Genomic DNA, 20,632 nt, shown 5'->3' with positions numbered 1-20,632 from the left:
AGCTGCAATTCCATCTCAGAGGGCTGAAGAGCTCTCCTGCCAGCTGTGAGTTCAGGGCAGTGAGGGGTGTCTTCAAATGTCCACCCTGCTGCCCGCTGACGGAGGCCACCTCTCCACCAGAGGACCAGACAGCCACACAGGCCACCAATAACTGGAGAATCCACAAACCCGGAGCACACTGGCAAACTCAATATTCGTATGAGACTCACTAATTTTCCTCCCTAACTGTGGGCTTCTCAAACCTGTGAAGGAGAGTGTGGTTTTAGAATGCTCAGTGAGTTCTTACATGTGCTCGGTCTTGTTCCATGCACTTTACAGGTATTAACTCTGCTAATATTTATCAGCTGTCCTATGAAGTAGATACTCTTATTATCCCCACTTCACGAATGAGGAATCTGAGGCCAAGAGATTAAGTAGCTTGTAACTTGCTAAAGGCCTCAGGTTGGTAAAGCGTGGGGCTGGGAAAGAGTGGACGGGTAGTCTGGCTCCGGAGGCTGTGCCCTTAAGGATGTGTCTCTACTCCTTCCAGGGTGAGGGGCCACATGCCTTCCTCGCTATTGTGCTATTTGCCTTCCACTACGAACTGCAGGCTTCCTAGCGCCCTTCCCTTCTGCTCCAGAGAGTTCTGCAAAGTCATTACGACGCCAATTATTCCTCGAACTTAGTAGGCGCGTGGTAAATATCTGTTGGATAAATGAATAATGGCAGCAATATAATCAAAACAGCCACAAGGGATTGCTTTCAATCCAAATCCAGAACTTGATTCACCATCCCAAGGGAAAAACAGTAACTGCTTTTTCTATGTCCTAGGGTTCTTTCTTACAACTAAAATTGATTTTTGAGAAGGACGAACAAATGAGAAGCCTTAATGAAAGCAAGAGAAATACACACACTCTCCTCTAGGTGTTTGCCCATGAAGGAATGCCCGCCTCTGCCAGACACCTTGGAAAAGGTATGCAATTTTAAATGGAGAAGGGCTGCTAGGACCAACACTCTTTATGAGGCCATTTCTGGTTCACTAGCTAAAAAATGGCTGGGGGTAGAGCGAAGGATGTGACCTAAAAAAGCTGATTCAGGCACGGAAATGTCTTTTTTGAGGTAAAATAGGTAGACTACAAAAGATAATCAGAAATACTGCTGCTACACAGAGCCTACTGACTAATGCCAACGAAGTTAATCCCCCCAGTAAAATCCCAATCCTATGTCCTCCCATTCAAATGCCTAAAAGTGAACAAACCAACAAGGGTGGGCGGCAGGGGAAGGGTGTTGAATTTTATATGAAACTGAAAAGATCTGAATCTGTAGAACAACCAAGAGAAGAAGACATCTGGGGGAAGTTTTCATTTCCTTCCTCCCAGCCCACAGTGGAGCACTGTTACCTGGTGCACTGTCTGATTGTAGCTCCTGCCAGAGGCCGGAAGAGTTAGTTAGCGACAACCCTGAATCCTGCCAGCGGCAGCTCTCCTCTCAATCCCTGGGGAACCTAAAAGAGCAATGCCTGCCCCTCCCACAGGGTAGAGCCCAGACGTGGGCACGTTTCAATAGCTCCCCAGCTGGTTCTAATTTGTAGCCAGGTCTGAGAACCAGAGTTAGCTTTTATTCCCCATCAGGTGTTCTTCTTTTCAACATTTTAGTACAAATTGTCTTGAAGCCTCCATAAATAAAGAGTACTGTAAGCAAAGAATTGATACAACTCATAAGAAATTAGACAGAAGATTACTGAAAACTTACTTGGGAGCCCTCTGGGATGTTGCCTTTCGGAGAACTTGTTTGTGATTGGATGGAGGTTTGGGGACCAGGGAGGAGGAAGAACTTGGAGGTGGCACCACTTTTTGTGGCAGAGTGGTTGGCTTCTGGCCACTAGCTGTGGCACTTGAAATTCTGCAAGCTGCACCATTGCTCATTGTCCATAAGTTGCAGTTAGGTAGTGTCTGGCTCCCAAAGATGGCCTACAAAGAAAAGGAAAAAAAAAGATTTGATGGAGATGCTCTTCACAACCCATTAAGTGAATAACTGATTTGCAATCCTGAAGCAAGACCAAAAAAAAGGGAAACTGTTAAAGTAATTTTTTAGGAAAAATTTCTCTAATAATGCCAGTGCAGGTCCAGATTCAGAGACAGGAAATCTCTTGAAGCAGAAAGTTGAGATGGTCTTGTTGAAAGTACACTGGGCTAGGAATCAGGGCAGCTGTGTACTATGTATTGGTCCATACGTTATGATTTAGAAAGGCACTTGCTGTCTCTTCGTCTTAGTTTTCTTCACTGTTAAATTCAACAAATATTTAATGAACGTCTCCTACTGGGTGTCAAGTACTAGAAATATAGCACAGAACAAAAGTGACTTGAAGCTTGACTCAATCCCATTCACAGAACTTTGAAGTCCTCTAGAAGGCGTGCACATTTGAAGAAAGAGAAGCAGCCAGTGTGGCTAGGGCATAGTGAGTAAACAGAGAGAGTAGAGAGAGGAGGCTGGAACAGAAACCAGGAGCCAGACCATGCACGGCCTTGAGGGCGATTTGTAGAATTCTGGTGTAGTAACACCTTGTTGACCTAAAGATTAACACAAGACTTTACATTTGAAAACGTTTTCAAAGTAAAATTACTACATGCATACTAGTTACTATATCAATACAAGATCAACACAAGGGTATTTTTGCTCACAGAGTAAGCCTATAAATAAATATAGACCTAAAAATCAACATCATAAACATCAACATATATCTAGAGTTAGGCTGTAAACATATACTACTTGCTTAAATAAATGCTTACGAAATTCTTACAACTTGTTTACCTCATTAGAAATAACTTTTGGTGTCACACACTTTGTTTCTGATCCTTCAATACTATAAACACCACTTTCAATATGCATGCATTATAAAAGCTTTAAATGTATAATAATATTAAGAGAAAAATAATATAATTGACATAATACATAGGACTTTTTATTAAAAGGATTTCTGGCAATTGATTTCCATCTGTAGACATTACATTTAAAGAGATGTAAGAGAAATGTCATTTCCTCATGGCAAGGGCTAAAAGAATAAGAGCAAATGCTCTTAGGAACATTCACCTTTTAGATAGACTTAACTGGTATTATTTTTATCCTTTATGAATTTTATTTTTTAAGATATAGAAGATGAACTGAGTAGCTGTAGTAAAATGTTAAGCAACCCTTCTATATTCATGCCTTGGAATGTCCCATTGCAGGGAAATGTGTCCAAAGGCCCTGCGCTAGGCAGATATGAAGGGATCAAGGGATCTTGTGTGGAGTAAATGTGTTTGACTGAGAGGCCTGACAAGGAACAAAGCGACTTCAGAGGTAGAGGATCAGAGCATTTTCAAATGGACCAATCTGACTGAGATGTTCCTCATCTCTGCAAACCACTCGAAGGGGAGACTGTGGAGCTGTTCACTCGCCTCCATCTCTGATCCAAAGAAGTGGAACAAAGGAAGATCCAAACCCATGGGCAAAGCCAGCAGGGCAGCACTGTGGAGTGTGGACATGAGGAGAGGTCTTTAGATCTTCTAAGAGGGCCCAGAAGCCTGATCTGTTCCAGCAAGCTTTCTGAGGACAAGTAACCAAAGGGTGCAGCAAGAGGCCAGGCCTGTGGGACTGGCCCCAAAACCCATTTCTTTCAGGCACCGTTTCCATACCTGAGGGTCTCAAAACATGTGGGAGACACTCAACTGGAAGGAAGGAGGCAGGCAGGAAGGGCTACCCTAGGCTTGTATTCTCCCCACTATATCCCAATAAGTGAGTTTAGATTGAAGAGTGCTTGAGAGATACTCGATTCAGGACAGGAAGGTGACCAGAAATCAGAATGAGGGCTGAAGAGTTCCACATGACAACCCATAAACAAATTCACTGGATGAGTAGTAGAGGAGGAAAAACCATTGTTAGCAAAGAGCTCCTGGAATAAAAATATTCTTTATTTAGTTAAATTTTTCATGATGTGAGGGAACTGCCGTCAGTAAGAACATCTATTCAACACACGTTGCCATGGTGACGACTTAACCATATTTTTAAATACACTGAGTTTTTCTTTTGTTAAACAATCTTTCTGGGACAACTAAATACAAATAAAAAGATGCAAGATCAGAACAGTGAGTATAGTAAGCTTCTATTTGTGTAAAGAAGCACACACACAAACATGCACATATATACCAACACACATGCATACACGTTCTCATACAAACACACATACAATGTTGGTATCCTCACAGAACAACTCTGAAAGGGTATACAAAAAGCTGGTGACCTCCAGGGAGAAGCGCTGATTAGCTAGGAGACCAAGGGGGAGGAGAACTAATTTTTTGCTATACATCATTTATACCTTTCTGAATTGTGTATCATCTAGACATAGTTATTTATTACAAAGATAAATTATTAAAAAGTCAAAAGGGGGGCCAGCCTGGTGGCCTAGCAGTTAAGTTCACACGTTCTGCTTTGGTGGCCCAGCGTTTGCTGGTTCGGATCCTGGATGTGGACCTATGCACAGCTTGTCAAGCGATGCTGTGGCAGGCGTATAAAGTAGAAGGAAGATGGGCATGGATGTTAGCTCAGGGCCAGTCTTCCTCAGCCAAAAGAGGAGGATTGGCAGCAGATGTTAGCTCAGGGCTAATCTTCCTCAAAAAAATATAAAAAAGTCAAAAGGAAGTCAAGTTCTAAGATTTAAGCAGGTAACAAATAAACTCTGGGTACAAGTCAAAAGTACCCAAATGAAGCCAAGTTTCAACCAGCTGGGTATAAGACCTACCATCAGCCCAGGGTGAAGAAGGAATTGACTGTTCAACACTTATTATGGCTACGAAACCAGAAGAGGTCATCAGTGAAAGGCAGAGTAAGTGGAAAAGAGCAAGGCTTTGCAGTCAAATGTGCGTAGACTCAAATGTAGGCTCTGGCATATAAACCGGGTGATGTTTTCAAGTTACTTAACCTCCCTGAGCTTTAACTTCCTCATAAGCAATTATAATTGCTTAGCTGGACTGTTGGGGGTTAAAGGAAGATCACATATGTAAATCTAGCCCAGGCATTCCATAAAGGTTTCTTGAAATAAATCAAAGTACCAGGCACACAGTAGACACTCAATGAAGGCTCCACTCCTTCCCAAACCTCTATCTCGGTTTACTGAGGAGCCCAAGGACGGGATGACACGTCAGTCTGCCTATCTGTAATGATTTGTGAATGGTAGTTGGCTATGCATTTTTTCAACATATTTTTCTAGTCTTATGATGATGCTTACTAGCTGTGAAAGCAAACTTTTAAAATGAAAATATATGTTTAGGTTCCCTAGATCATATTTACTCAATTCTCTCTGGCAGAAATACTCTTTTCTTCTTCTGAACACTTATAAAAATTTATTTGTATGTGTCTTATCACATTTAGCACATTCTACCATGTATTATAGCCACTTACGTATGGACTTTTTTCCCCTTCTGGACAATACCCACTGGAAACGGCTAGATTTATATCTGATTAATTTTTGTTTCACCCTCAGTGCCCAGTAGAGTGCCTTGAGCATAAAAGGTGCTTAATAAACATATACTCCATGAATGAAAAAGACAAAATTCACATTATGCCAAGTATTCATCTGTTTGCTTTTTAACAACAACTAAATTCTGTACAAGAAAATAGGCAAGTTTGTGTTTACACAGAGATGTAATCTTGTAACAGCACCATCCTCTGGCCTTTGAACAGTGCCTGGTGTGTTATTTGTATTCAACTCACACTCAGCCACAAAGTGTAAGTAAGACCTTCTGTAGATTCCACACAAAAATAAATTCACCTTCCTAGAAGAAAATTTTGTGGCAGGACCTTAGACATTGATGTTTGATAGTAATAAGATCAGTTTTTACCTCAAATAACAAAATAAAATAAATTAGGAGAATTGATTATGTAGAAGACTGTCATTTGTCTGGATACTAACGTCACCGACTAATTGCCCTGAGGAACTCAAGGGAGGTTTCAGAAGCAGTTAACTCTTTCTCCAAATTGTCTTTCTCTTTTTGTTATGTGTAAGGGATGCAATCACCAACCACCCTGAACCAGGCCAAGCCAAGAGCAAGGCCTATGACCTTTTTTTTTGAGGAAGATTAGCCTGGAGCTAACATCTGCCACCAATTCTCCTCTTTTTGCTGAGGAAGACTGGCCCTGAGCTAACATCCGTGCCCATCTTCCTCTACTTTATATGTGGGACGCCTGCCACAGCATGGCTTGACAAGCGGTGCCTAGGTCTGCACCTGGGATCCAAACTGGCGAACCCTGGGCCACCACAGTGGAATGTGCAAACTTAACCACTGTGCCACTGGGCCAGCCCACCTTTGCCTCATTTTTCATGCTAAGATCTCCTCTCCGGGAAGAGCTCAGGCCTTATTACCATAACCTGCAGTGTACATGGAAGCATCTTTTCCAACTGAGCCTGCGCAAACGAATGCCCACCTCTCCCTTTTGAATATTCATTTCCCATCCAAAATTAAAGGCCCCTGCTGTCCTGTGCTCGTGCTTGGGGAGAGCCATGACTTTGGAAATGATTCTGCGTGGTCTCCTATTTGCTGCAAATAAACTCTATTTTGTGTGACAACTACTTCTGGTGGAGAGTCTGATTTTAACTCACCAGAAGCCAAACCCACTTTGGTTCAGTAACACTAACAATTCTCTCTTTCTTTCTAATAATACTACCCTGATTTTGCATGGGTAGTATTGTCTACCCAGCTTAAAAATTACTTTTCCCAACTGTTCCTGTACCTAGAGATAACCATGTGACACAGTTCTGAGATGTAAACAGAAGTTTCCAGGTGTGGTTTCTGCAAAAGCTCTTTAAACAGGGCAGACTGGGTTGGTTCACAACTTTTGCCCTCTACTGATTTTCTTCTTCCCACTCAGAAGGTGGGTACCTAGCTAGAGGTGGACAGGTATAGGGTGAAAGTCACTTGTTAAGGATTGCAGAGGATAAAGACAGGAGAAGCACGGGCTCCTGATAGTACCATGGATTCTGGGAGAGCCCATCTCTAGATTTCTGATTATACGGGGGGAAAAAATAAATCTCCAACTTGTTTAACCTGGGGTGGGGGATGGGGGTGAGCCTATTACATGCAGCCAAATGGAATCCTAACTAAGCTGAGATATAATTCTCAATCTACCAAAGAGTCAAACTTGTTTAAGCCTCAGTATAACATAAATGTACAGTATCTCAAGAAAACAGATACTCTTTCCAAATACAGTAAAAGCTTCTAGGTTCTTATTTGTTGTTTGGTGATCATACTCTAATATACTGAATGGATAACGAAACGAGTACAATTCTATACCATCCAAAATTCCAAAAAGTCAGTAATGCAGACAAGTCCCCCGTTGTTTCACCAAAGCCAAGGCTAAGTGGAAGGAGATTAAAGCAGTCTAATCTGATAAGAAGACACCCAAGAAAATACCCAAGCAATGTTAAAAGCAGACACAGAAATGGATGTCTTTAGACTAGTGGCAGAAATCAACCTCCCCAGGCCCCACATAGCCTGTATTGGCCTCAATCCTACAACTCCACCAGTGATAGATTATTGTCCTGATATTGATTCATAAGTGGACAGAAGAGCTGCAGTAAGTTCTCCATATAATTTCGAAGAAATGTGACGTTTGGATGTACACTATCCGTGCTCTGCACCTGTGGGTGAACAACCCGGGGATGGGGGCTGCACCGTCATCACTCAACGTCCTGGGAATGGGAGAGCTGTGTGAGCACTGGCCTCGACTCGAGACCTGCTCGATAGATACAAGACTTCTGCTTCTTTATTGGGTGTGGGAAACAGCCATGCCTCAGCAAGGAGACTCATAGAAAACCACAGTTTGAGGGTTGGCTTGGCCCCAGGCAAAAGACTGGAAAGCCCCTCCTTCTCCCACAACAGAAGGGTACTCGTGGGTGGGAAGGAGGAATTTCTGATAGACAGAACACAGACTGCAACTTGGAAGGTTATGGGGAAGCAAGATCTGGGCTCTCTTACTAGAAAGATAATACTGTTCAGAGATTAAATTCTGGGAGGGTTTTTTTTTTTTTTAATTCCTTCCAGAAAAACACTCCTTTTAGTCTTTACTCAGGCTTCTTGGTGATGCAGCAGAGCTGGATGGCTCTTTGTAGCAAAATGACTCTTTAAATTCATTTTCTGAAAACAAGGAAGATAAGGTAGGCAAAAGATAATCTCTATTTGAGTGGGTTAATGTCTCTTTGCACCCCCTTTACTCTTGATTTCAGAAGAGCAAACATTTCTAGGTATTCTTCTCCCCAGATGAGATTTTATCCTAACTTGGAGAAAGTTCCCATTACATAGTATACAAAGCCACTTCTAGTATGTTTCTCTCTGGCAGCTCAAGGGCTAGGATGGTCTATCTTCCCGAGCATGTAGGACACTCGTCATTCACGTTACTACAACCGGACTGAGAGCTGTTCAGTGCAAAGAACATATTACGGCTTTTGTGCAACCATACAACGCTGTAAAAAGCTTGGGGCCAAGGTAAGGGTAAGGGTAGCTGTTCCTATTTTGGCAAAAGCAAGCTTCCAAAAAGCCTTTGTCTCACACTCTATGGAGTTCTTGGCTGTCTTCCATTCACAATGTTTGTCAGCTGGGACAAGACTGGAGGCTGAGCAAGAGAAACAGAGTATAACTTCTGGTACTGTCACAAGGCACTGGCAGTGCTATGACCCCGACAGGGATGGAGTGGACACTCTGAAGACGATGCTGTTCATACAGAGAGAGAACAATGACACAAACACCTGAGACAGGACTTTGAGTGCCAAAGATATTGGAAGTCTGCCAGCATATCCTTCCATTTCTTGATTTTAGAAAGCTCTTTCTCCTTTAGCAACTAGGAAAGAAGGCTCCTAAATGACCTACTCTAAAGGATGTGAATACAGGTGTTTACTCGGACAAAACAATTTAGGAGAAACCATTATTCACCAGCCGACTGAAACCACTATACTTCCAGGCAGTCCCCAAATCAACTGTACTTGTTGACATTTGAAAAACAATGCAGGTCATTAAAAACAGATATTCAAATATACTCATGAACCTCAGACTCCTTCATCTAACCAAAACAAAGACACCAACAGTAGTCTCTGAGTTGGTTTTTCAATAGTAGTGAAACACACAAACTGATCTGGGGCTGTGTGTGTATTACAACCAAAGAAGCCCAACTCGGTGGCAGCTGGCTAAGGCAAGGGCTGCAGCCCATGACCCAAAAACTCAGTGAGACTAATTAGCCCTAAGATACTACATGGATGACCTTCCCTCACTAGCAGCCCCACCACCCTTTCTAACAAGAGAACCAGTAGTAGAGGCTGATATTCTGATGGCAAATTTAGACTCATACGACTGTAGACTCTGCTTTGCTTTCTCTCTCTTTCTCCCTCGACACCCCGTAATATTTGAACACAGATCTCACACACTCACAAAAGGTTGACAGACTGAGATTTTTTTGTCTTTTTTGGAAACACAAATTTCTTTAATACATGTTCATTTGAAAAAGGAAAACAGTTTTTAAAGTCATTTCAAATTTTACTCTGAGGTAATTTCTGGTAACATTTAGACTTTTTTTGGTGTCTATATAGACTTATTTTTTTCAAATAGACAAGTATTTCTGTGGGCTTACAAAAATGGGATCATACGACATCTGATGTTTTGGAGACTGTTTTTTCAGTCAAGTATCTATCCTGAGCCTTTTTTCACCTCTGTAAGGGTAGATCTAGGTCACTGTTTGTAATGGCTGCATATTTTCTACTCTGGTTTATCATAATTTACTCAACCAATCACTGATAGTAGAATACTATAAACTGACATAGTAGATCTGTATTTGTTATTATGGAAATATGTTCATAATAGTTTTTTAAGTGGGAAAAAGTATGCACCCAAAAATCTTATACTTCCATTTGAAACCACACACACACACACACACACACATTCAGGTTGTCATCGGTTTGTTTTGCTATTTAAGAACAGTGTTGTGATAAACATCCTGTTATGTATATCTTTTCACATATGCTAGATCATTTCCTTGAAGTAGAATAGTAGATCAGAAGGCTGCTTCCTCTTCTGTTCAACGTTTTTCTTACATATATTCTCAAATTGCCCTCTGTAAAGGTTGTACCAACTGCATTTCCATCAGTATACCTGAGAGGATAACATCCTTGTTTTTCCTTGATTATTGTGAGGAAATAGCAAGTGTCTCATGAAAACCTGGCTCATAATTTGATGCTAATGCTGTTTCTTGTAACAATCTACACAAATATTCTTTTAATCATTTTACCATGGTATTAGTCATTCTTTCTACTCTTTCTTCTCACATCTCTAAGAATCGCGAACAAATTAATTTGAATATAATTTTTGATTGTCCAAATAAGTATTAGTAAAAAAAAAATGTAGCTAATTAATACTTTATGAGCTTTGAAATTCTCCTAAAATACCTTCTTTAATATCATTTTAACTAATCTCTGCTTCTGGCACAGGGGGTTTAACCCAAACCCACAAGTTGAAATTATAATGTGATGTATATTTAAGGTTAAAAGGAACATACAATAGAAGAGATATTTGCACACCATGCTCATTGAAGCATTATTCACAATAGCTAAGATGTGGAAGCAATCTAAATGCCCATCCATGGATGAATGGGTAAAGATGTCTGTACACATGTACAATGGAATATTATTCAGGGTTAAAGAAGAAAGAAATCCCACCATATGCTACAACAAAGATGAACCTTCAGGACATTACGCTAGTGAAGTGATCCAATCACAAAAAGACAAATACTGCATGATTCCACTTACATGAGGTATCTAAAGCAGTCAAACTCACAGAAACATAAAGTAGAATGGTGCTTGTCAGGGGTTAGGGAAAGGGGGAAACAGAGAGTTGTTCAATGAGTACAGAGTTTCAGTCATGCAAGATGCAAAAGTTCTAGTGACCTGCTGTACAACAATGTGCGTGTGCATATAGTTAACAATACTGTACTGTACACTGGAAAATATTTAAGAGGGTAAATTTATGCTATGTAATTTTTACCCAATGGAAAAAACGTAGCACATAATAAGACCAATGAACTTTTATTGAGCTTTTACCATGGGTCAGCATTGCTCTAAGTACTTCACATTATTACCACATTTAATCCTCCCAACCATTTGAGGGGGGGTCCCATCATCATCTCCATATACAGAGGAAGAAACCAAGGCACAAAAAGGGTTCCTTGATTTGTCCATGGTCACACAGCTACTAAGTAGTAAGCTGGGATCCACGCCTACAGAGGAGTCTGATTTTAGAGCCCCATTACACTACACTGCCTTCCTTATTTATGCTATGCTGACTCTCTTTTAAAGCAAATCCATTGAAATCAAACCTCCCTTCCAAAGAAAATCTAAAGCAAATCCAGTGATACATTCAATTTTCATCAGACGCATTTAAATGACAGATTTCACTTGCTTTTCTCCAAGAAAGAAAGGTTGAAAAAAATCTGTCCCTAAGCAAATCTTTGTTACTTATTTTAAAAGTTAAAGTATATATATACATATGTATGTATGTGTATACATATCTATCTATCTATCTATCTATCTATCTATATCTATAAAGGTAAGCTCAAAAGATCAGCAATGACCCCACACTGAGAGTTCAAGAGGTGAAAAAAAGATAATTGATAGTTCATTTTCAATTGTCTCTTTATCTCTTATTTGTTAGTACTATTAGGGAACTTTTTATACATCAGAGCCCTTGATCTCCTAATAATGTGTCTGTGTCTTATATCTCCTGATTCATAAGATGAAATAATTAGACAAGGCAATCTCTAAGTTCCTTTACAACTTTAAATTCAGAGTTTATAAATATCTAACTTGTCTCTGTCTTCAAATGTATAGTTTGTTTTATTTGGCTCAGAATCTCACATGGTTGACCTACTGTGTGCCTTGCACAGACCCTGCTGTCACACATCCATTAAGCTTTCTCCTGTGGCTGCATCCATCTCACACAGATGGGGTTCTTTACATTGAAGGATGGGGTCTTTCACTGTCTCACACAAAGTTACTGCTGTGAGTCCCTCATATGCCCAGAGACAAACAAACCAATCACGGGTCACAGAGTGAGGGGAGGGAATGAAACTCATCACCAGGCAGCTAGAGCAAACTGCATTTTAGCTATTTACGACAAACAAGATGGATCCAAAGCAGCTGACAGGTGAACAGTTCCTTTGAATACACCCATAACCAAGCGGAGTTCTGAATTTTGATTCATTACGCTGACTCTTGTGTGAGTGTATACGAGTGTATAGCAGCAGCAGCAATAAAACTGGGATGCTCTATCTGACTGATGGTAAATGTGTGAAGCAAGAAGAAAATGAAGAGTCACTCCAGTCAAGGGGGAGGGTGTGGGAGTGGGAAAGGGATTTGGAAGCCCTGGACCGGGTTTGAATGTTATCTCTGTAACTAGCTGGCTTTGCGACCTGGGACCTGGCGTTAAGTTACTTAAACTCTTTGAGCCTCAGTTTCCTTATCAGTGGAATGGTGAGTACCCAGGAGGCTCACTATATGTCCATTTCCTGTCCTCACCCTCCTCCCTCTAACACTCCAGGGGGACACTACTCGAGCAGCAGCTAAGAAGACAAGTTGGTGGTAACCAGTGGACTTCTATTACTAGTAGAAATGAATCAGTACAATGAATTGGTATCCATATAGCAGAAACGCATTAAGAATCAGATTTATATGGCATTAAAAAAGAAAGCGTAACATGAATCATGCAGAAGTGTCATCTGTGGTATTCACATTTGTAGACACCTGCTATGTTTCCTAGTAGTCTCCAAAACACCATTACAGAAGGAAAATTCAAATAGTATGACCAGTACCAATAACAAGGCTGAAAGGACAAAGTGATAACTGAAGAAACAATTCCTATGTTATTAATAACAACTCACAAGTGCTTCAAACCTCTAAACTTGTACAACGTCTTTCAGGATATTGCATGACTCAGTAGTCCCTGCCCGAGCACTAAATAAGAAAAGCACAAGGGAGGGTAAACTGCGGGCATTTCTAAGAGTTTTAAGCCCAGGAATACCTTCTTAAGACATTTCTTTAATTAAGAATTTGAGGTCACTGGGATAACGTCCAGGCCTAAGTTTACAAGTGTTTAGTAAACTTTTTCTTTTATGACAGTATATTTGAATAGTAGGAGACTAGTTAAGATACTTGAGAATAACTTTTCAAATACGGTTTTATAGGTGTCAATAAGTACTTGTTGAACGCATGAACTGCAAAATAAAATTTATGTAATGATATGTATAGCTACTATTTATTGAATGCCTTAAATATATTGTCAGGGAGATAGCACACAGCATGATAGCCAAGAGCTTGGATGGTAGAGGCTCACACACCTGGGTTCAAAAACCAGCTCTTCCATTAATTACTTATGTGACCCTGAGCAAGTCACATAAGTGATGCTCTGTTTTTTCATCTGTAAAATGGGGCTGGTAAGACAGCACTCGTGAGGATTCAATACGATAACGCAATAAAACTCCTGGTTCAGTGCTTGCCACATGGTAACAGCCTGAGGAACATACTCCTCATGATAACCCACAGATACATACTGTCATCTCCATACTAGAGACAAGCAAACTGAGGCCCAAAGAAGTTTGAATAACCTAGCCCAGGTTATGGGCTGGACATGGCCAGGATTTAAACAGGACTATCTGACTCCAAAGGCTGTCCACAGTGCCTATTTCCAAAATAGCTGAATGTAGTTTTACACGTATTATTTCAGGTAGTCTCAATGCATTTTATTAGGTAAGAAGAAAGGAGTTTGCTTTGGCAAAATCTACTAAGTCAAATGGTTCTAGGAAAAGAAAAAGAAGAAAAAAAGCAGAAGAGGAGGAAGAATAGGAAGAAGAAGTAGGAGAGGAGGAGGAAGAGGAAGAAGGAAGCAGCAGCAGCAGCTAGAAACTAAGTGTTATATGAGTTCCTGATAAAGGTCAGGAGGAAACACAACATAGAACAAAAAAACCCCAAACGAAAATAAAACAGCAGTAGGTTATGACATTCAAGTCAACAGGCTCCAAGAACTTGAGCACATGTGTGAGTTCTCCCCCTTGCATACCCCCAGTCCGACCTTCCTCCCGGACCCTGTGAGAAAGACGTAGGAAGACTCCCCCTGCACAGCCAGGCTGTTTGCTTGTTCTCTTCGTGCCATGCTGAGGAGCTAGCATGTTATTGCTGGCTGCCTGGGAAAGCCCGGGTGCCTCTGAATTTCTCTTTCTTTCCCCTCCTCCACAACACAAACACACAGCAACTGAAGGCTTGGAGAAACAGTATTCATTGCTGTAGGGGGGCAGAATTTTCCTAGACACATGCAATGAACTTTTAGGAGGAGAATAACAAGACTTGGCCGGGTTTGTATGGGGATCCTTTCCACACCTGTGAGGTTGCGCATGTACACAGACACCATCAGCAAAAAGCTCATTACATACGGCACTCGAGATGTTACCAGCACACTGAAAGACCCCTTGATGTGAACACTGAGCTGGCCCTGGGCTGCTGCTTCTAGGATCATTAGTCTCCGCTGGCTCTTACTGAATCTAGGTTAGTCTGGTAAAATTGGGCATGGTGGGAAGGCGGAAGCAAAGAACAGATGGAGTGAAAGGATGAGAGGAATTTAGGATTCAGTTTTCTCCTACTTTGAGTTACCTTACTATGTTGAAAATTAAGTCTACTAAAAATTGAAGGCCTTTGGAAAGAGAACGGAACCACTGAAAAGTTAAGATGTATCAAAAATCTCCCCCTTTCCTCCTCTGTTGTTAAAAGAAATTTCAGCAGTTCTGCCTTGGCCATCAAAATGTCCTGATTTTTTCTGCTTCTTGGGCTTTTTTCAGACTGGATGAGGCAGAGAAGAGAGTGGGAGGGAAGGAGAGGGGGGCTGGGAGCAGAAGTTTAACAAAGGATCACTTTAACAGAAACTACTGAGTAATCGCGCCGCCCTGGGCCAAGAATAACATGAGCTCAATGTCGGCAATTAGAATCAGGTCAGTCGGGCCTCACAGCCGGTGCAGCACTCCTCACAGACCCCAGCATGGAGGGCTACTCATGCTGATGTCACCAGCAGGCACGGCTGCCCAAGAAAGTCCCCCGACTCAGCTGAAAGGAAAGTTTTTTATCCTTCTCCTTCAGAGGCAGGAAGCCAGGGTGAGAAGGAAGTGGGAAGCAATGAGGGAAACTGGAGAGGAAACGTACAGCGGGATGTGTCAACACATAACATTCATTTTACCATCCCTAGACTATCAAGATTCGGTAATTTCCTCAACCATTCTGAAACTCATTTTAAATGAATTAATACATGTAAAGCACCTGGAATAGTGCTTGAACCACAGTAAGTGCTTGTTAAGTGTTGGCTATTATTATTAAAACAAAAAGGGAGGAATCTGTCCCTTCACTTATCTCTTGTCCACCATAAAGCCTGAGTCCTGGAAGCAGTGATTGCTGAGCAGAATGTACCCTGATAAGAGAAATGAGCAAGGAGGTTTTTAAGTTTGGAAAACTTATTTACAAGGAGATTGTGGTAGATGGAGTGAAAAGGATGGAAACAAAGTTCCCATAAAAAAATGACTGCCCGAAATTTTATAAGGGCAACACTAAGTTTTAACATATCCAGTCTCCCTTCCAAAGGACAGAAAACAAATAATGAAGAGGAGACACTTCTAATCTCTTTCCCTACGGCTCAATAGTTCTCAAAGTGTGGTCCCCAGAAGAGCAGTAGTAGCATTGCCTGGGACTTGCTGGAAATACCTGAGCCCCATTCCCAAACCTACTGAACCAGACGAGGAGGGGAAACAATCGGTGTTTTAACAGGCCCTGTTCTGTTGGTTCTGTTGCTCAAAACCAGGGGTCCAGCCTGCCACCTGTTTTTGTAAATAAAGTTTCATTGGGAAACAGCTATTCATTTACATATTGCCTATAGCTGTTTTCATTCTTCCACGGCAGAGTTGAGTAGTTGCTACATGGATCCTACTGAAACGCCTAAAATACTTACTGTCTGGCCATTTACAGAAAAAGTTTGCGGACCCCTGCTCTGACTTAGAACAACGTTTTTTTAAACTGCTGGTTTTATTCATCAGCGTGTAAAAGCTCATAGTTTCAATTTTGTCTTATTTTATCCCGCTCTCTATCAAAGGGACAGGATCACACCTATCCCCTCGTAGCCCTATCCCTGGAAACCTCTGCCAGTGGCTCTGAGTGACTTTCCTCTCCCACACCCAGGTCACAGGGCCAGTCTTTCATACGGGTGGATTCAGTGCAGGACAGTTTCTGGATTTATGAGCGCAATGCTAGACAGCAATGAAGGTCAAAGCTTACTCTGCATGAATGGTCGGAGATGCTCACTTCCAAACTCATATCCTGAATCAGAGCTCACCTTCTTAAAGTTAATACCTTCAATAAGCTGGCTATCTAAGTGCAGAAAAGGATGGACAACTTCCTCCACATGTAATGCAAGAAAGGCTGCATGATCTTTCCCAAAACATTTTTAGGAGATCACAATGAAAGGTACTGTCCACGTACATAATTATGATAATATAATGTAATATAATATAGTATAGTATAATATAATATAACATATAAAATATAAAGCCCCCTTTAATGTCCTGTTCTATAAACAGGTATCTCTTGTGGATGAATGCTAAGTAAATTAGATTTCAATTGCATCCACTGCTCTCAAACAGGCAATTAACCAAATTGTTAGCTACATCAATGGTTGCCTACACTTTAGAAAAATGAATCCCAAACATCAGGAGTTCATCAGCGAAACCAGCTCTATCTAAAGGGTTTACCTAAGGACAGAAATACAGAGCATACTGAGAACGCAAAACACGCTTCGACCAACAATTTGGTGATAATTATAACAGTCAAGTCTAGCACAGCCATAAGCTAGGCTAGAAACAGAGGCTTAAAATCCAGTAGGGCTTTGCTCCTTCTGTGGAGTGATTCTTAGCGTCCTCTGAAATGAAGTGCTCTAAGTTACTAAATATTTGTCATGTTAGAACATTTAATATCTTATTTGCTATTTTATTAGTTATAAACTCTTCAAGCTAATAAAATGTAGTTTCATTAGCTCTCCCCTACACCCTTCCTCATTTTTACCTAAATCAACTGTGGATCAGAAGAACAGGGAGAAGAAATAAAAATGATGTTATAAACATATATAAAATTATGATTGATGATTTTCTGTTCCTTCTCCAGGAGACACGAGATAACTCCCTTCTTGGGAGTTCTGACTCCTCTCTAAGATAGATATTCTGACAGATCCTAAAAAACATCTTTTCCATATACTTCATAGTTCAGCGAAACTAAACTAGTGAAATCTTCAGTGAAAAAAAAAATTCACACAAGAATAGCGGTACTCTGCATTTTCAAAGGAATGTGAGTTCTGGAAGCTAATCAAAAGAATGAGAAGGATTTATAAATGAAGCAGTTTCTAAAAGTGAAAATCAGCAAAACTGTCTTTCCTTCCTCAAAACTTCCATGCCCTGCAATCATCTCCTTTTTTAAAAAATCATCCACCCTTTCAAGGTATGAAAGCATTAAAAGGGCGCAACTGTCTAGGTTTGTTAGAGCCATTGATTACACTCGCATAAGGGAAATAAGGCTACATATCATACCTCTATTCTCCAGCATCTGATTACATTGGCATTCTCAAGTACTCTGAATGAAGCTTAAAAATTGTTAAGAAATTTACACAGATTAAAAAAACCCCTAAGATACACATTTATATTTGCAATTGTGAAAATGCAAATTGGCTTAAATGCCTTCACTATCTCAAGAATAAATGAGGAAATTTCTACGTGACAAAGGGCAGTGTGGTGATCAAAATGAGGTGCTACATGCCATGCTTTACACATAACAAGTCTGGATTTTTCTCTAGTAAAAACAACCTAGAGAACTACTTCACAATACCTGCACTTATAATTTCTCAATTACAGTAAATTAACATATACACAGAGTACAATATCACAGATGAAGATGATCAAATGATGAATGATACTGAAATAATAAAATATGTTTGGACTTGAATGGTAGTTGAAAAGACAAAGATAGAGAGGATGATAATTGTTTTATCTAGAGAAAAGAACACTTTGGGAAATGCTGTCTTAGCCTTTGAATGAATATTAATTTTGCAAAAATTAATGCACACTATGTACTATATGTATTTTTTTTAGATTGGCACCAGAGCTAACATCTATTGCCAATCTTTTCTTCTTCTTCTTCTTCTCCCCAAAGCCAACCAGTACATAGTTGTATATTCTAGTTGTAGGTCCTTCTATTTGTGGCATGTGGGACGCCACCTCAGCATGGCTCCATGAGCAGTGCTAGGTCCGTGCCCAGGATCCTAACTGGTGAAACCCTGGGCTGCTGAAGTGGAGTGCTCAAACTTAACCACTCGGCCATGGGGCTGGCCTCGTACTACATTTTTTATAAGAAAGAGCAAATGATGAGAAATCAAGCTGACAGACGTTTCTTCACAGAATGAAATATCAGGGAAGCTCATACTGATTGGGCCAACAGAACATGGAGAACATGGTAACCGATTCTAGTGATAACTCTGAAATCATGGGGAAAAATGTAACTCTCTATGGCCTGACTGTTGTGAAATCATCCTTCTTCTGTAATTGGGGCATGCTGATACACTAGTGCAATTCACTTATCTAGCTCCCTCATGCACATGCTCAGGAGTTTCTGTCATTTTACGGACAGTGAGTATTTCACTAGAGTGTAAGTTCCACAGCAGCAAGAATTCTTGTGTATGCTGTTACATTTTTGTGTACACTGTTTTGTGAACCAACTGTCAAACCAGAACACCAACAACCTAACTTATGACCATTTCTTACAAGAAGAACTTGAAAGTTATTTATTCTTTGAAAACCTTGATAGATCATGAAGGATTAATATGTGCTTATGTATACAAAGTCTCTGAAGATAAGGAAGTAGTACATTTACAAAAAAAATCATTAAAATGCTAGGTAATTTTAGGTACCTGAGAAGTAGACCCTTCGGGAGGTTACTGAACCACGATCACGCAACGGAAAGGGTAAATACAACAAGAGAGACTTTTGAGCAGGAACATTCAAATGAAAGAAAGAATATCAAAACTGGTTCAGCATCACTTTCCAGCAAAGCCGACGTTACGGCTTCAAAACGTCTTCCCTGAGAGTACATTCCCCACGCCCCATCCAAGCCGAGGTGGCCCTGGGAAACTATTCCTATGCTTCCCACTGGTCTTATTAATTATTATTTTTTCCAACAGAAGGAAGATATTAGCACATGGAAAAGCCTTATCTTGAATTACCTGGTGCCTGGCTCGACTCTGGTCCAGAAGCTGCCGGGACTGAAGTTTTTGTTGTTCAAGCTGCTGCAGGGCAAAATGGAGCTGGTAGCTGCCTGCTGTGGGGTGATACTTGTGCTGGGGGACCACCCCTGTAGCCTTGCTATACGCGTTGTTCTCTACCTCTCCCTCCCAGGCAAAGCCACCTGTTTGGAGGCTCCTGAAGAGAAAAGAAAGCAGACTTCTTAGAGTGGTTGTGTGAACAATCTAAAGGAAAGGAGAGAAATATCTCAGGCATTTTTCCTTTATTTATTTATTTTTTTGGAAGATTAGCCCTGAGCTAACTGCTGCCAATCCTCCTCTTTTTGCTGAGGAAGATTGGCCCTGAGCTAACATCCGTGCCCATCTTCCTCTACTTTATATGTGGGATGCCTATCACAGCATGGCGTGCCAAGCGGTGCCACGTCCGCACGCGGGATCCGAACCAGTGAACCCCAGGCCGCCGAGAAGCAGAACGTGCGAACTTAACCGCTGCGCCACCGGGCCGGCCCCCAGGCATTTTTCCTTTATAGAACTAAACACAGTTTGGAATTACCAATCTATTTGTGTTATAAATTATCTGACGTGCCCACTATGCTCCATGAAGACAAAAACAGGGTCTGCTCTGCTCTCCATTCTATTCATAGTGCTTATCATAAGGCCTGGCACATGGTCAGTGCATAATAAATGTCTGTTGAATGCTAATAATTAAAATAGCAAGTTCACTCTCCTGCAAATGCTATGAGGACTTCCAAGAGGAGCCTTAGAGCTTCACATGCAGGATGGTAGGTTAAATTTAAGGTAGGAACAGAGGCACAAGCATCTTCTCTAACACCAACTTCAAAAGCATAAGGGTGAATTACACAGAATTCTTGGTTTTTCTTAACCATCCATTAGTGAAACATCTAAATCTTTTTAAGAAGTGTTTATATTTGAGCTTACATCCCCATCATTGGATAACAAAACTGGTCCAAGAAGATACCTTTTTCATTATTCTAAATTTACCTCAACAGGGTCCCCAGCCAAGCTGACATTTAGCCTGCACACATGAGGAAGATGAAAGGCCAGTGGCCTTCAGGACTGTTCAGCATCCATACTATGCTATTTGTTAAACACTTTGACTATCTTCCTTGCCCAAATTCTGAAATTTTAGATTCTGGTGACCATGTCTGTGTACGTCCAAGTAGAAGTCTTCACAACTATAGGCTCCTACATTTCCCCTCTCAGTCCATTTCTTCCAGGTAGAAAAGTCCCAGTTTATACCACTTCATACCCATTAG

General features: G+C 40.9%; 1 protein-coding gene across 25 annotated transcripts in view; it reads right to left on the bottom strand.

The window, feature by feature from the left end:
- The window catches only part of TTLL5 (tubulin tyrosine ligase like 5), a 279,445-nt gene that overhangs the window by 63,569 nt on the left and 195,244 nt on the right, over positions 1-20,632 (bottom strand). For 20 of the 25 annotated variants that reach the window (XM_044774056.2, XM_044774058.2, XM_070514095.1 and 17 more), the window contains 2 exons: positions 19,338-19,533; positions 1,732-1,949 (listed from right to left, as the gene is read on the bottom strand). In XM_044774056.2, the coding sequence (XP_044629991.1) occupies positions 1,732-1,949; positions 19,338-19,533 (414 nt within the window). Of the gene's footprint in view, positions 1-1,731; positions 1,950-19,337; positions 19,534-20,632 lie in introns of those variants that run through there. The other 5 variants (XR_011504698.1, XR_011504700.1, XR_011504699.1 and 2 more) reach the window with 2 other exon arrangements.

This window comes from Equus asinus, chromosome 7 (genome assembly GCF_041296235.1).
Source record: "Equus asinus isolate D_3611 breed Donkey chromosome 7, EquAss-T2T_v2, whole genome shotgun sequence".
Classification (NCBI taxonomy): Eukaryota; Metazoa; Chordata; class Mammalia; order Perissodactyla; family Equidae; genus Equus; species Equus asinus.
Note: the sequence above shows the minus strand (reverse complement) of the source record. Positions and strands in the feature narration are given on the sequence as shown.